At 44.2% G+C, this 13,714-nt stretch overlaps 1 protein-coding gene across 3 annotated transcripts in view; it reads left to right on the top strand.

The window, feature by feature from the left end:
- The first annotated feature begins 2,145 nt into the window (after positions 1 to 2,145).
- Positions 2,146 to 13,714, top strand: part of SLIT3 (slit guidance ligand 3) — a 473,826-nt gene continuing 462,257 nt past the window's right edge. Inside the window, exons 1-2 of one of the 3 annotated variants that reach the window (XM_030284150.4) lie at positions 2,146 to 2,569; positions 2,751 to 3,002. In XM_030284150.4, the coding sequence (XP_030140010.4) occupies positions 2,818 to 3,002 (185 nt within the window). In that variant the 5' untranslated portion in view covers positions 2,146 to 2,569; positions 2,751 to 2,817. Of the gene's footprint in view, positions 3,003 to 13,714 lie in introns of all 3 variants that reach the window. The other 2 variants (XM_030284149.4, XM_002189997.7) reach the window with 2 other exon arrangements.

The following is a 13,714-nucleotide window of genomic DNA, read 5'->3' as shown; positions in this document are numbered from 1 at the left end:
AATGTCATTCTCCTCTGCCTTTTGGTTAATTTGGGAATCTGGGCAGGGTGATGCACACCTTCCCAAACTTTTGGTTTCTGTGGATTTGGGATGGGTGAGGGGATAATGTTTTCTGATCTTTTCTGAAGCAGCATAAAACTCAAGCGGTGACAGCCAAGCTCCTCTGGGTGTTTTCAACCTTTGTGTCACTTGCCCCTGAGCCTCCAGGGCTGGATACTGCTGTATAAGGGCCACTGCACTGAGCTTTGGGTTCTCATGTGAGGGGCTCAATATTAAGGCTTGATTAAGGTAGCTTCTATAAACAAGTACATTTTTTTCATGCAAATAATTCACTTTTATATGAGAAAAACAACTTTCTTGCTTTTTCAGACGAAGACCAGGAGAGCTGAAGGTTAACTTGTGGTCTTGCTTGTGCCCTTTGACAAATTTGCCTTCACAGGGAAACACTTGAGTGCCAAATCTTTGCTTGTTACAGAAGGCAGTAGACAAGTAGCTGCTTTGTTGGCTGTGAAGGGGGACACTTCACTGGTTTGGGCAAAAACAGCTATTCAGGAGGGCAGGAATGCCTCGGGTAGTTCCAAACTTCAATAATCAAAACATGAAGAAAACATTGCCAGAAATGAAGAGGTTATTTAGGATCTGGAAGGCCATATCCATAGCTTGTGGTGAATATCTTACAGTGGTTTTCCTGCTAGCCCTTCACTTAAAATAGTAAATATTTATAGAAAAAAATGAGAGCACATTTTGGGCACAACCTGAGAACCTGAGTCCTAATGTAACTTAGCCATGTCAAATCTTTGGAGTGCTGTGAGGGTTTTTTGGTAATGCTGGCTATGATTCTTGTAGAAAACTTCCTTACCCACAGGATCAGAACCTAGTCTCCATAGTCATGGACCACAAGTTTGTGATGCAGATAATGAACAGATTATTTGTGTTCCCAAGTAAGTTAGTCATAAACCTGTCTTTTGAACTATTTTGAAGTTTGTGAAATAAGAAGCATGGTTTATTGAAACAGGTGGATGTTCATACACCGGCTTTATTTTGCGTCAGGAGGTCACTGTGTGTATGGTGCCCTATAGGGGTGACCCTTCCTGCTAAAGGGCCAAGACTTACCTTAAAAAATGCCTTGTGGCAGGACTTGCTATTTTCCCAGTGCTCTAGGACTTTTGGGGTGTGCTGCCTTTTTTGGTCTCTTTAGGTAAAATATCTGAGCCTTAAACTGCACCAAATCAGAACAGGATGACCGTGTGCAGAGACCCTGCTTTCGTCTTCAGCAAATTTTTCCAAGTTTCATCTTTTGGTGCTGAACTTCGGCGCTCGAAGCTCAGCAGTGACTGCAGCGGAACCCCGGGACGGGAGGCGCTCGGGCTGGGGCGGGACAGGGACGGTGCCGGTGTGCGGGGAGCGCAACCCGGGTGTCCCCGTGTCCCCGGCGGTGTCCGGGAGCGCAGCCCGGGTGTCCCCGGCAGTGTCCGGGGAGCACAGCCCGGGTGTCCCCGTGTCCCCGGCAGTATCCGGGAGCGCAGCCCGGTTGTCCCCGTGTCCCCGGCGGTGTCGGGGAGCACAGCCCGGTTGTCCCCGTGTCCCCGGCGGTGTGCGGGGAGCACAGCCCGGGTGTCCCCGGTGGTGTCCGGGAGCGCAGCCCGGGTGTCCCCGTGTCCCCGGCGGTGTCCGGGGAGCGCAGCCCGGGTGTCCCCGTGTCCCCGGCGGTGTCCGGGGAGCGCAGCCCAGGTGTCCCCGTGTCCCCGGCGGTGTCCGGGAGCACAGCCCGGGTGTCCCCGTGTCCCCGGCCGAGCAGCCGCCGCCAGGGGGTACTCGGGGAGAGCGAACGCGGGCAACAAAAGGCGGCGCAGCCTCCCCGGCCGCAGAGGCAGCGCGGAGCCGCTGCGCGCCCGTTCCCGTGCCCCAGCCCGCACATTCCTTCCCGAAACCCGAACCGGGGCCGGGGATGGGGCTCGCCCCTGCTCCGGGAGCTGTGTCCCCTCGCCGCGGGGCCGGGCGGGGAAAGCAGGGGCTGTGAGGCGCCGCCGAGTCCCCTCCGCGCTGTCGCCGGTCCGGCCCCGCTGCGCGCTGTCCCGGTCCCTATTCCTGTTCCTTTCCCGGTCCCTGTCCCGCTCCCCGCGGGTCCCGAACCCGCGGCGGGCCGGGCCGGGCGGGCGGTGACGTCAGGCGCGGCGGCCAATGGCGCGGCGGGGGGGGCGCGCCCGCTCCATCCCCGCTCCGCGCTCGGCAGCGGCGGCAGCGCTGCTCCGGCACGGCTCGGCTCGGCTCGGCTCGGCACGGCACGGCTCGGCTCCGCACAGCCCCACTCAGCCCGCCTCACGCACCCTCCAGCCCCGCACTGCCCGCGGCGGGGGCGGGCCCGCGGCGGAGCGGTCGCTGCGAAGCCCCGGCCGTCCCTCCGCGGTTACCTGCCCGGCCCAGGTGGGGCGGTGCAGAGCGGAGGAGGCTGTTTTGGAGGTTGCCACCGCTCCTGATGGATGTTTTGTGTGTGTTTGCCTCTGCTCCCGGGTTCTCTTTCATCTGAGGACGCATCTGGCTCGAGCTCTGTTAAACTATCTGCCTTCTGGTACCGTTCGTAGATAACAGAAAGAAACCTGAGCCCGAAAGGCAATTCCCCACCTTCTTCCACCTAACGTGACCTTCTCGGGCGCCTTTGAAGCTTTGCTGGTGCTCCGGCGATGATGGCAGTGGTGGGTTCCCTTGGGCTGTACTAAGAGCCTCTTGTTTTCTTTTCCCTTTTTTCTTAGAGGCATTTCATCTTTAAGGGCCGGCTGCTAGCGCTCACTTTTATACCCACCGAAGCGATCGAGAACCATGTTGTCTGGTGGGAGAAGTGCGTTTCTGTGCCTTGCAACCATCCTGAGCTTTTGGAGCTCCGTGAGTTGGATGCCTGTTGGAGGATGCCCGCATAAGTGTACGTGTATTGCTTCCAACGTGGATTGTCATGGACTGGGACTCAAAACTGTGCCGAGGGATATTCCCAGGAATGCGGAGAGACTGTAAGTAAAAACCGTTAAGGGCTTCTCGAGCACTTGTAGGAACACCTGGGACGAGTTTCCCAACACCTGCCTATCAGTGCAGAGCACTCGGTAACAGGAGTTTCAGCAATCCAACACGGATTAATGTTTTCAGGAGGGAAGGGGAGGAGCTTTTCGGGAGTTCCAGCGCTCCTGCCGCTGTGCCTTTGTACAAACGATCGGTTTCAGAGTTTCACGGTAACTTTCAGCTGCCGCCCGATCGGGTTGTGCAGTGACTTGCTTGAAAAGGAGTTCGGAGCTGTACCTGGAGTGCTCCCGGCTGTAATCACTGTCAGTGCAAACACCAATTTAATATGCAATTAGAAACCTGGATGTTTTCACCTGGCGGCTGGTAGCAGTTTCTCCTTACTTTCTCAGCATGGTGATTTCATCACCATGGAAAACCGACTGCTTCCATAAACTAATTCAAATGGAGAATTCACATTAAACAGCCTCTAATTTCTGTTTTAAACTGCTGCGGGGAAGCTGGGTATTCAATTTTTAATCTGCCTCAGGGTTTATGATAGCAACGTAACGCTGTGGGGAGCACGGAGAATAATGAATGTGTTCATAGCAAATCCCCCTGCATTGTAAGTTCTCGGGAGTTTTTGAGCTGACTGTTTTTACTTGCTCAGTGAGTTCCTAGGGAGAAAGCTGAAAGCAAAGTTGAGTTTTCTGATAGAGTTCTGGCACTCGCCCGGTGCAGGGGACGGCGTCTCTGACGTGCCTTAATGCATAGCAGATGGCACAGCTCAGAGAATGCCCCGTGCGAGATAGGGACACGTCCAGGGGGGATGTTAGAGGGACACGTCCAGGGGGGATGTAAAAGGGACACGTCCAGGGGGATGTTAGAGGGACACGTCCAGGGGGATGTTAGAGGGACACGTCCAGGGGGGGATGTTAGAGGGACACGTCCAGGGGGGATGTTAAAGGGACACGTCCAGGGGGATGTTAGAGGGACACGTCCAGGGGGGATGTTAGAGGGACACGTCCAGGGGGGGATGTTAGAGGGACACGTCCAGGGGGGGATGTTAGAGGGATACGTCCGGGGGGGATGTTAGAGGGACACGTCCAGGGGGGATGTTAGAGGGACAATCCAGGGGGGGATGTTAGAGGGACACATCCAGGGGGGATGTTAGAGGGACACGTCCAGGGGGGGATGTTAGAGGGACACGTCCAGGGGGGATGTTAGAGGGACACGTCCGGAGTATGTTAAACAGAGCCCCGGCCGGGCTCTGCGCGGCGCTCCGGGGTGACCCCAGGAGAGCGCACTCAGCTGTGCCTCTGGTGGGTTAGCCCCTGACTTAAAATGTTTTTGAAATGGTAAGCAAATGCTGTAGATTGTATGGCCTGACTTCCTGTTTTATTTCCTTCTGGGTCATAGACTTAGGGAAACTTCAAATTCTCAGGCAGTTTTTCCTCCGAGGAAGAAAGCTGGATGAGGTTACTAAGAAAACAAAGTTTGTGTGCAAAGAGCGCTCCTAAAGGCTAAGTTCTGTCCCAGAATGAAATTTTATAGAATGCTTGGCTGTTTCTAAATGCATTTTATAGCACTGAGAACTCTTAAATGATAGCAATATGCAGCTTTCTCACTACAGTATTCTACAACCTTTAATGTTTTGTGGCCATATCAGCCCTCCTTTTAACCTCAGCTGTGTGAGCAATAGCTTTCAGATGTCAGTGCTATAGAAACCTTAACTTCTGTGCCTGAAACCATGCACTCTAAAATTGGTGGGTAGCAACCTGACATTTTAGGGCCAAAAAAAACCCCAAATCTGGAACAACAGACCCCACAACAACCCAGTACCAGGGGAGCATGCCAAGTATGTGTGATAACATGGGTGGTTTGTGTGCTTCACTGGTGAGGCGTGTGAATGGTTTAAAGAGTTAAAGGCTAGAATTAGGCTTTTAAATTGCAGATTAAAATGATTCACAAGCACAAGGTTTGTTGGCCACCTGAGAACCATTTCATAAACGGTGATTTGTTGTAGCTGGAGTTTTAGGAGGGCTGAATTAACGTTGTTACTGGGTTTCATTTGCGAGAAGAAACATCACAGAGATGTGAACTTTCTTTGCCTGCTGCAGGAAGCTGAGCCAGAAGAAGAAGGCTCTTGGCCTTGGCAGGTTAAGTGTTAAAAAGAATGAAGGAGAGCATAATCACTGTCTTGGTCTTGTTCTTGTTGGTGTTATTTACAGATTTGAATTTTAGATTAATGGCTTCGAAAAGAACAATAGTAGTGATTTCACAATATTCAGTTTGAACATTTAACCTCAGAGATACCACCACTGATAAATGTGAAATGTAGCAGTGTTGGAGGGTTTGTTTGAGGTTTTTTTACATATATAAATAGTGTATTGTTGGATCATTCAGTGGCTGAAACCTTGTGGAAATAGGATACAGAAGGTCATGTGGTAACACTTTAATCTGTATTTTAAATACTGTTTTCAGTTTTCATTTCTGTCAGTCCATTGTGTGAAAAACAGCCTTTCACTGTTTTTCTGGTGTTTACCAGCATCTTCATTACAACTGTTTTAAAGCTTATATCACTTTCCTTTCTTCAAATCTAGATTTCTACTAATTGTACCAACTTGGGTTTTCTGATGTAAGCAGTAGAGGGAAAAAGACTCCATTCCTCTTGAGTCTAAATTCTGCTCATAGGTGAAACATCAGTCAGCCACAGGATATATCAGAGTATCTCATTTTTCCCTGTGCTCCACAGCAACCTGTAACTATTTATGACATAACAGTGGGTTGATGAGTAATCTTCTTACTAGTATGTTTAACATGTAAATAAAACCAAATTAATCATATCTGGAATCACAAAAATATTTTTAATCTTGGAGAAATGTTTATATGTTGGGAAAATAATTTTAACAAGTTTCTTGATGGCCACACATGAAGTGCCTTTTAAACTGTTATTCTCTGGAAAAGTATTTCTTTCTCTCTGCTTTCTCCTGAGCTAAAAATTCCACATACCTGTTCAAGTCGGAAACTTTTTGATTTAATTAGTTAAAGATCTAATGGCACCACTTAAAATATTTTGCCACCAAGTCTTTTAGAGTTATGTTTGGACAAATGTTACAGATTGTTTGGGCTAATGGAGCCAAGTTAAATATTATTCAAATTTGCGTTAATATGAAACCCAGGAAAACTGAAAATATCACATTAAGGAAACAATGGGAAATATCTTTAGGGGGAAAAGAATTTCTTATTGGGAAGGTCTATTAAATGAACTAGCTTTGATTACTGATTCTTCAGGAGAAATGAGATGCATGCTTGATTTTTTTTTTTTTTTCCCTGAACACTTTGAAGGTCTGTAGGTTTGTACCTGTGATTTCTACCTTGAAGGAAATCCACAGATCATCCCATGATCACGGAAACAGAGTTATAAAACAATCCCACACTTCACAGACTGATCTTTAATAGTAACTTTGCAAATATAGCAAGTAGTGTTAGGTTTGTGTTGCAATTTTTCCCTTGTTATTCCAAGACTATTCTATGATAGTCTTCTAATTTTGTGGTTGAGACCAGAAGCTTTGGTTTGCCTCTCATGAAGAGCTAAAAAGAGGTGAAAACTATCCTGCTGCACAATGAAATTACTCAGTCTGGAGAAAATAAGTAGTGAAGCAAATCCTGGTGACTTCCAGAAGCAACTTCCAATGATGCTTGTTCTGGAGAAGGAATGCTCAGGATAACCATGATATTCCATAGTTACAGCATTTCCTCATACAGAATGTGATGCTCCACAGGGGTCCTTGAGCAGGATGGCAGAGCTGCCATTATGGTTGTTGTTAGTATTTACTGATCCCTTCCACACTTGTGAGCAATTTAGCACCTTACCAAAAAGAGAAATTGATAGAATTTTTGTGTTTTGGAGAAAATCTGGTAATTTATTAGATAACTTCTGGACTGGGCACAGTGATTCTTATATTTTAGTTGGGTTACTGATAAGACATTCTGACCTAATAAAGGAGGAAATTTAAGGATATGTAAACACATCCATGAGTATCCCAAATAGTTTAGAAATATTTTACCTTTCTAAAATGTTCCTTAGGATTGCTCCATCAAACTCCCATAATCAGACTTTCTTAGCTGTGCTTCAGTTCTTGGATGTGATTATTTATAACATTTCCTTCAGTGGAAATGTTTTCTATATATGTAGGATATCCTACATGTGGCTCTTTAGGACATTTAATAATGCTGATAGCCACGTTTAGTTGGAGATGATGCATAAATGCAGTGAGCAGATCAAAGCCACCTGCCTGCCAGTTGAGTTCTTCAGCTCTGAAAGGAACCAGTGATACTGAGAAGCTGCTCAGAAGTCTTCTGGGTCAGTGTCTGCCTCCTGTTTGGATGTGAAGCATGAGCCTTTGTGATTTTCCTCCCATTCATGCCTGGTTATCTCCCTGTCTGTTAGCAGCACGTTACATATGTATAAAAGCTTCTTTGGAGAATTTAACCATGTTTGAGTTCTTGATGAGTTTGTTTGGTGGCTTAGGCTCTTGTTTAATTGATAGCTCTCCTGTGTTAGTCATTGCTTTGTTTTGCCTTTCATTTGAAGGATTCTTTACCTTGCTAAATTGATAAAGCTTGCAGGACCAATCTGTTCTGTGCTTTGTCTGAGCAGCTAAATTGAGTGTATCCACATTTAGGTGCAATTTAGAAGCTTAGTCATCTGCTTACTCCTGAGTTTTCATGTGGTCTGGGGTTTCTGTTACACAAATATATTATTATGGTGGTTTTGGCCTAGGTGCATGGAGCTGCTGAAGTTGCACTGGCTTGTAATAAGTTTTCAACTTCCTCAATTCTGTCTCCAAATTAAATCTAAGCTCCTGTCTTGAATGCTTCCATATTCCTGCAGAAGGTGATGTTAAACACATGCAAATATAATTATGTGACTCTTACACTGACATTCTGCTTTTCTAGAATTCTTCCCACTAGGGATTACCACTCATTTGTTTGTAGTAATTGTCTCCAAAACCTTGCATGGAGCATTTCTCAGATATTTTTTTCCCTAGGTCATGTGTCAGTAAGTGGATATACGTGGCTTTGGCTTGGAAAGCTTGTTCTTGGAGGGACTGATCCTGAGAAAACTCAGCTGAGTTCTCTGATTTTATGGGGAAAATCCCCTTTCCTAATGTAACTCTGACTAGCAGTGCTTGAGTGGATGCTGGCACAAACCTGGGTAGGGTCATTCTGGTGCTATTAAATTTGTGATGTGGTTTTGAAGTGATGGGAGCAGGAAGGAGGATGGAATTAGCTGTTGTAATTGGTAGCTGCAGAAGCAAGTAGTGGCCATTGTCATGTTGCCTGTATTTATTTGCACAAATTTGGATTAGATTTTGAGATGAAAGAGACCAGGCTACTTCCTGCAGAACATTTTAATGAGCTTCTCTGAGACTATTTACTTTTATTCATATTCTTACTTTTGCAGCTAAGTATTGATTCATGCAAAGGAATTAGGCCAAAGGAAAGTTGCCCCTCTAAAGAGCAGCTGTTGTCTTTTGGGGAGTCCTAAAATGCAGATGATGAATATTGTTTTTATATCCCTGGAATTTGTGCACTGTATGGGTTTGGGGAAACATGCAGCCAATAATACATGTATAACTCACCTGTAGGGATGTGAGGCCAGTAAAAAAAGTAAATCCTGATACTCTTTTATTGGCACTATAGTTGTATAAAACTCCTTGTGTTTTGCACTGTCATGTGACCTTTGTGGTGAGAACTACCTGTCATCTTTTGGAATGTCACTGCCAGTGTACAAACATTTCCAGTCGTGTTTAAAACAAAAGTAGCTTGTCCTGCATGGACATTGACTTCTGATATTTGTTGTCTGTGTTTTAAAGAGTATTTAGGCTATTCCTCAATTTCCACAGAACAGAGAAAAATGATTTTTTCACAGAAATCTCACAAGGTATTTGGGGGTAATGATAATAGGGGAAAAGGACTTGGCTCTAATAAGGGTATTCAGTGAATAATTTCAGTGGCTGCATGTAAAGAATTGAGTTTGTTTACTGCAGAGACCAGTCAGAAGGTTTAAATCTGGATGTGTTCTCTCTCAGGAACTAACAGCCCAAATGACTTGAAGTTTAATTTTCATTAGCAAGGCACAAAATGGTTAATTCTCTCTTGTTACAAGGTCTTTTAAGACTAAACTATCCAATTAAGAAAGGACACCTAGATTATTTCCCCTTTTAACCCAATAACTGATCCTCTGAAGCCTGCAATGTGGACTTTTCTCTCCAATTACAAATCATCACCCAAACCCATGCAGAAGAAGGAAGAAGAAGGCAAAGAACAACGTGTCTCCACCCTAAAACCTCCATCTTGCTTCATATTTATTACTATATTCTAAAACCATAAACTCTTAAGTTTTCCACTCTGTGATATTACACACTTCTAACCAACTACACACTCGTAATCCCAGTGCTATTAATCAATTTTAAAAGTCTTCTCCTCAGCCTCAGGCCAAATGCAGTGTTTTCTTGTGGGTCTGTGCCTTTCAGCACAGAAAGTTTAAAATCCTCAGCATCCAGGGTTCCAGCAGTCCTTGCCTCATTTCTGCTGCTGAGGTCACTGGAAGCTTCCACAAGTTCTCATTGATTCAAGTGCTTTAGCATAACACAATATGGATTTTGATCTAGGACTGCTGTGGTGACTCCCATCCCTCTTATGCTCACCAGTTTCCCAGTGTAAAGCAATATGAATTCTGCTTTTTTGTTTGTTGTGTAAGTCGTATTCAGGATAAGAAAAGGCTGGCCTCCAGTCATATTTGGGTAGCAATATGGCCCAGGCTCTGTTTTCAGTATTTTTAAAGTCTTTTCTCCAGAGATCTGTAATGCTTTCTTTCCAAGTCTGTTTTCAGCGTTTTCTAGACAGACATATCATCATTTAAAATCTTGAATGGATCTTGTTAGTGGCAAGAACTGCTTCTTCCCCATTAGCAAATGGCCTTGTAAGCAACTGACAGTTTGTCTAATGGTATTAAATACATCAAAGATAAGGGAGCAGGTCTGTGCTCTGTACTCAGTAAATGCGAGATTGAGTTGAAGGCCATCTCCACAGAAAAGAGAATTTAAGAGGCAGATTCTTACCTCTGCCAGTTATTTTCAGCCTTTTTTTTCCCCTCTCTAAATGAATCTGGTCTGTCAGTTGTCTCTGTCAGAATAAATTTTTGTATTTTGCTTTTACACCATCTGTTGGATGGTTGCAATATATGATTTTAATCTTATGATTGATAGATTTCTGGAGCTTCTAATTAGATTTTTACCTTTCTATTTGTGATCTACTTCTTTCTCTAAGACCCTAATTTTGTCTCAGGTAGAAATGAGACTGTAGCCATTGCTTCAAATCTGCTTTGCTGTCACTGGCGAAGGGAGAATTTACAGTAAACAAGAGTATGGTTAAATTGAGGCAGAAAACTCAGTTTTATACCTGGTCTGGTCTTGATCTTCCATTGATCAGTCTTCAAAATCTATCTGGAATTTGCTTCTAAATTGAATATAGAATTGATGTGACCCAGCAGTTCATTTTTACCTGTTTTTCTCAACAGTTGCAGAAATGATTCTTAACTTTCTGGCAAAGGGACTCCTCAGCAGAGTCCTGTGTCTTTTCTGCCTGCAGGATGCTGTGCCTGCCTTTATTCCTGCTTCAGCTGCCTGGAGAGGGATCAGCCTGGTGGAATTAGTGCCAGGGTACTGATGAGAACTCTCAAACACCTGTAAATGCTTTTGGAGTGCAGGATTTTGGGACACGTTGTCCCTGTTGGTGCCTCACTGGCTGCCCTGTGCACCCACAGTCAGTGTGGTTTGGGGCAGCAGTGTTGTGTTTGGGAATCAATTTTGTATTTGGGAATTAATAGGAATTAATGTTGTATTTAGGAATTAATTTGAATTACTGTTGTATTTAGGAATTAATTGCCCCTCTTCTGTGGTGTGGGGACAGTGGTGATGTTGTGCTGTGTCTGCACCCCAGCAGTCACACACAGCACAGGACACAGGAGCTCCTGCAGTTCAGGATGTTTTCTCTGCACCTTTGCTTCTGCAGAGACACAGATTGGTGATTCTGTTTCAGCCACGAAAGGGGAGGGCAGACTGCTCTGGAGGTCAGTGATTTTGGGAGATCAGTAACCCATTTTTAACAGCCTGTCAGTGTGCTTGTAGAAAATGTGGGGAGGATGGTGCTGAACTCCATTTCTGATAGATTTATTCTTTTTTTCCTTCCATTCTGATGTTGTTTCTTGAGAGGAACAGTCCTTGTTAAAAAAAAAACAAACAAAAAACCCAAACAAAACCAACAGTTTGTTTTACAAAACTTAAATTAACTGTAATTTTAATTATATCAGTTAAAAAAACTGAGTCCAAGTTAGGCTGTGTGGGATTGAGGACAGTGCCTCCCATACTCACCTGTTCTGTTTCATCTGCGTGTCTTCATCCCTTTGCTCTTTTTTCTTTGTAGAAAATCCCTTGGGAAATCTTTGTTTGCACAGGGCTCAATATGAAGGAATCTTGAGCTATTGTAAGGGTGCTTCTAGGCATGGTAAAAGAAATTGTAATAAATTTCATATTAGTGGAGCTGAGGTTCTGATCTTTAAAATCATTCCACAATCAAATGTAGCTTTTAATGTCTATCTCCAAACTCTGTTTCAAGAGCTGGATTCTGTCAAGGTTGGCTATGTCACTGTAGGGAGACAGAGGGACAGAATAGAGGGGAAGAGTGTGGAAATCAACTTTCTTGTGAAATGTGTCAAAAGAGAAGTGTTTTACTCTTTGGAAGATAACATTCTGATAGCAGAAGCAAGGTGCATGCTAGATAGGGGACTATTCCAGAGTCCTTGGGCTTTTTTATCCATTGGTCTTTTTCCTTTTCTCCTGTGGCAGGTAAGAATGTGATAATAAACTGGTGCAGAATACTAATGTTAGTAGACTGTGAACTATTACAGGTGTACCCAATAAATAATCCTGAAAGTTTCAAATGATACCATGAGCTGTGAGCCTTCCTCACATTCTCAAGTCAGAGTAAAACCAAATATTTTAAGGCAGTTTAGCAGAACTGTCCTACTGAATTGTCATCTCTGACATTTTCTCTGGGTGTGCACTGGGCAATATTGAACACTTCTTCAAATATTTTAGCAGATTTTTAAGTTGAAGTAGTACTTGGCTGTCTGCCTAAGAGGGTTTTGGGTGCTAGCATTAAATGCAGTGTCATATGTTACAAGATACCAACCTAATGAAAAAATTTGACTTTACTTGGCAGCGTTTTCTCCACAATTTGTCCCAAAATAGAAAATATTCAAATCCTTAACTTCAGTTTTCCTTTGAGGATTACAAAAGGCTTGTCCAAAAATGGAAGACTCTTCCTTGGAATTTTATAATGTGTTCCTTGGGATGTGCTGTCTAATCCAAGGTGAATGAACAAATAAATCCTGTGTTGTTATACATTCCCTAGGTAAGAATATAATCTAACTTTGCATTAATGATTTTTCTGCTCTCCCAATAAGGAAACAGCAAACAGCAGTCTGCCCATTCTCTCTGGTTTAGGGTAGAGTGTGTAGCATAAAAAGTTCAGAGAACAGATGTGATCACAGGACATCCAGCCCATTAAACTAATCCTGCATATGTATGTGCTGCTTGTCCACAGCTATGGGGACAGCAATGTTTAATTAAAGCAGTTGAGTTGTTTAAATATGACTCTTGAGAAATTTCAGCAGGGAGAAGATGAGTCCAGAAAGCAGTTTGTGTCTTGTGCCTTCCTGTTTGTCCTGAAGCACGTTTTGCCTGGACTTTAGTGGGAACTTAACTTATGGATTTTCTCCAATTTTGTCTTATATGTCTGCGTGATGGTTTTGTTTAGACTGGGGAGGCATTATATGAGGAACTTTCTTTTTGAAATGCTGATTTTGGCAAAACCTGGATGAAACATCTTTCTTTGGGGAGGGCAGGGGTGGTTACAGCATCACTGAGCAATGTGGGAGCCTCTGGGTCACAAGCTTGTGTGAAATTGTTGTAGAGTGCTGAGAAGAGGCCCTGGCAGTCTCATCCTCTTGAAGTGGTAGAGCTGGTTAGAGGTGGGGTTTGGAGAATACAGCTGGGCACAAAAGAGAGCTCATTGTGAGGCAATGGTACAGGGAAGCAACTGTGCATTTCTGAAATGCCTAGAGAAATGCAGCAGGGAGGTTTGCTAGAGACCAGAAAAAAGAGGTGGGAAAAAAAAAAAAAGAAAAAATGATGGAAGGGAAATTCTTCAGCAAAGAGAACTTGTTTTCCAGAAGTGGAAATAGATACTGAGAAATAAGGCCCTAAGGGAAAGGCTGGTTCTTCAGAGAGATGAAAACACACATCTGGATGTAAGTTTCTCAGATAAGAATGTGAAAGTGTAGGAAACAGCCCAATGATCCTTTGGAGTTTTGAGTTTTAATAGATAACATGTGAAAAGGCAGCAGAAGATAAGGAGCAATCAGAAGTGTTTTATGGATTTAGTGGGGTTTGGTTTTGGTTTTATGTTCATTTTTCCCCATTTTGGAAAGATTTTAGCTAATTGCTTATGAAGTTTTTTAGAAGATGAAAATGGATTGTTCCCAGTTAATCCCAGTTAATATTAATTTCATTTTATAGAACAGATAATTTCCAAGCTGGTTCTTCCATAGCCCTCATGTATGCAGCAGGGTTAGTACAAAATGGTTTTATAAGCATAA

Source organism: Taeniopygia guttata, chromosome 13, assembly GCF_048771995.1.
Source record: "Taeniopygia guttata chromosome 13, bTaeGut7.mat, whole genome shotgun sequence".
Taxonomy (NCBI): Eukaryota; Metazoa; Chordata; class Aves; order Passeriformes; family Estrildidae; genus Taeniopygia; species Taeniopygia guttata.
This window is presented reverse-complemented; position numbering and strand designations above follow the sequence as displayed.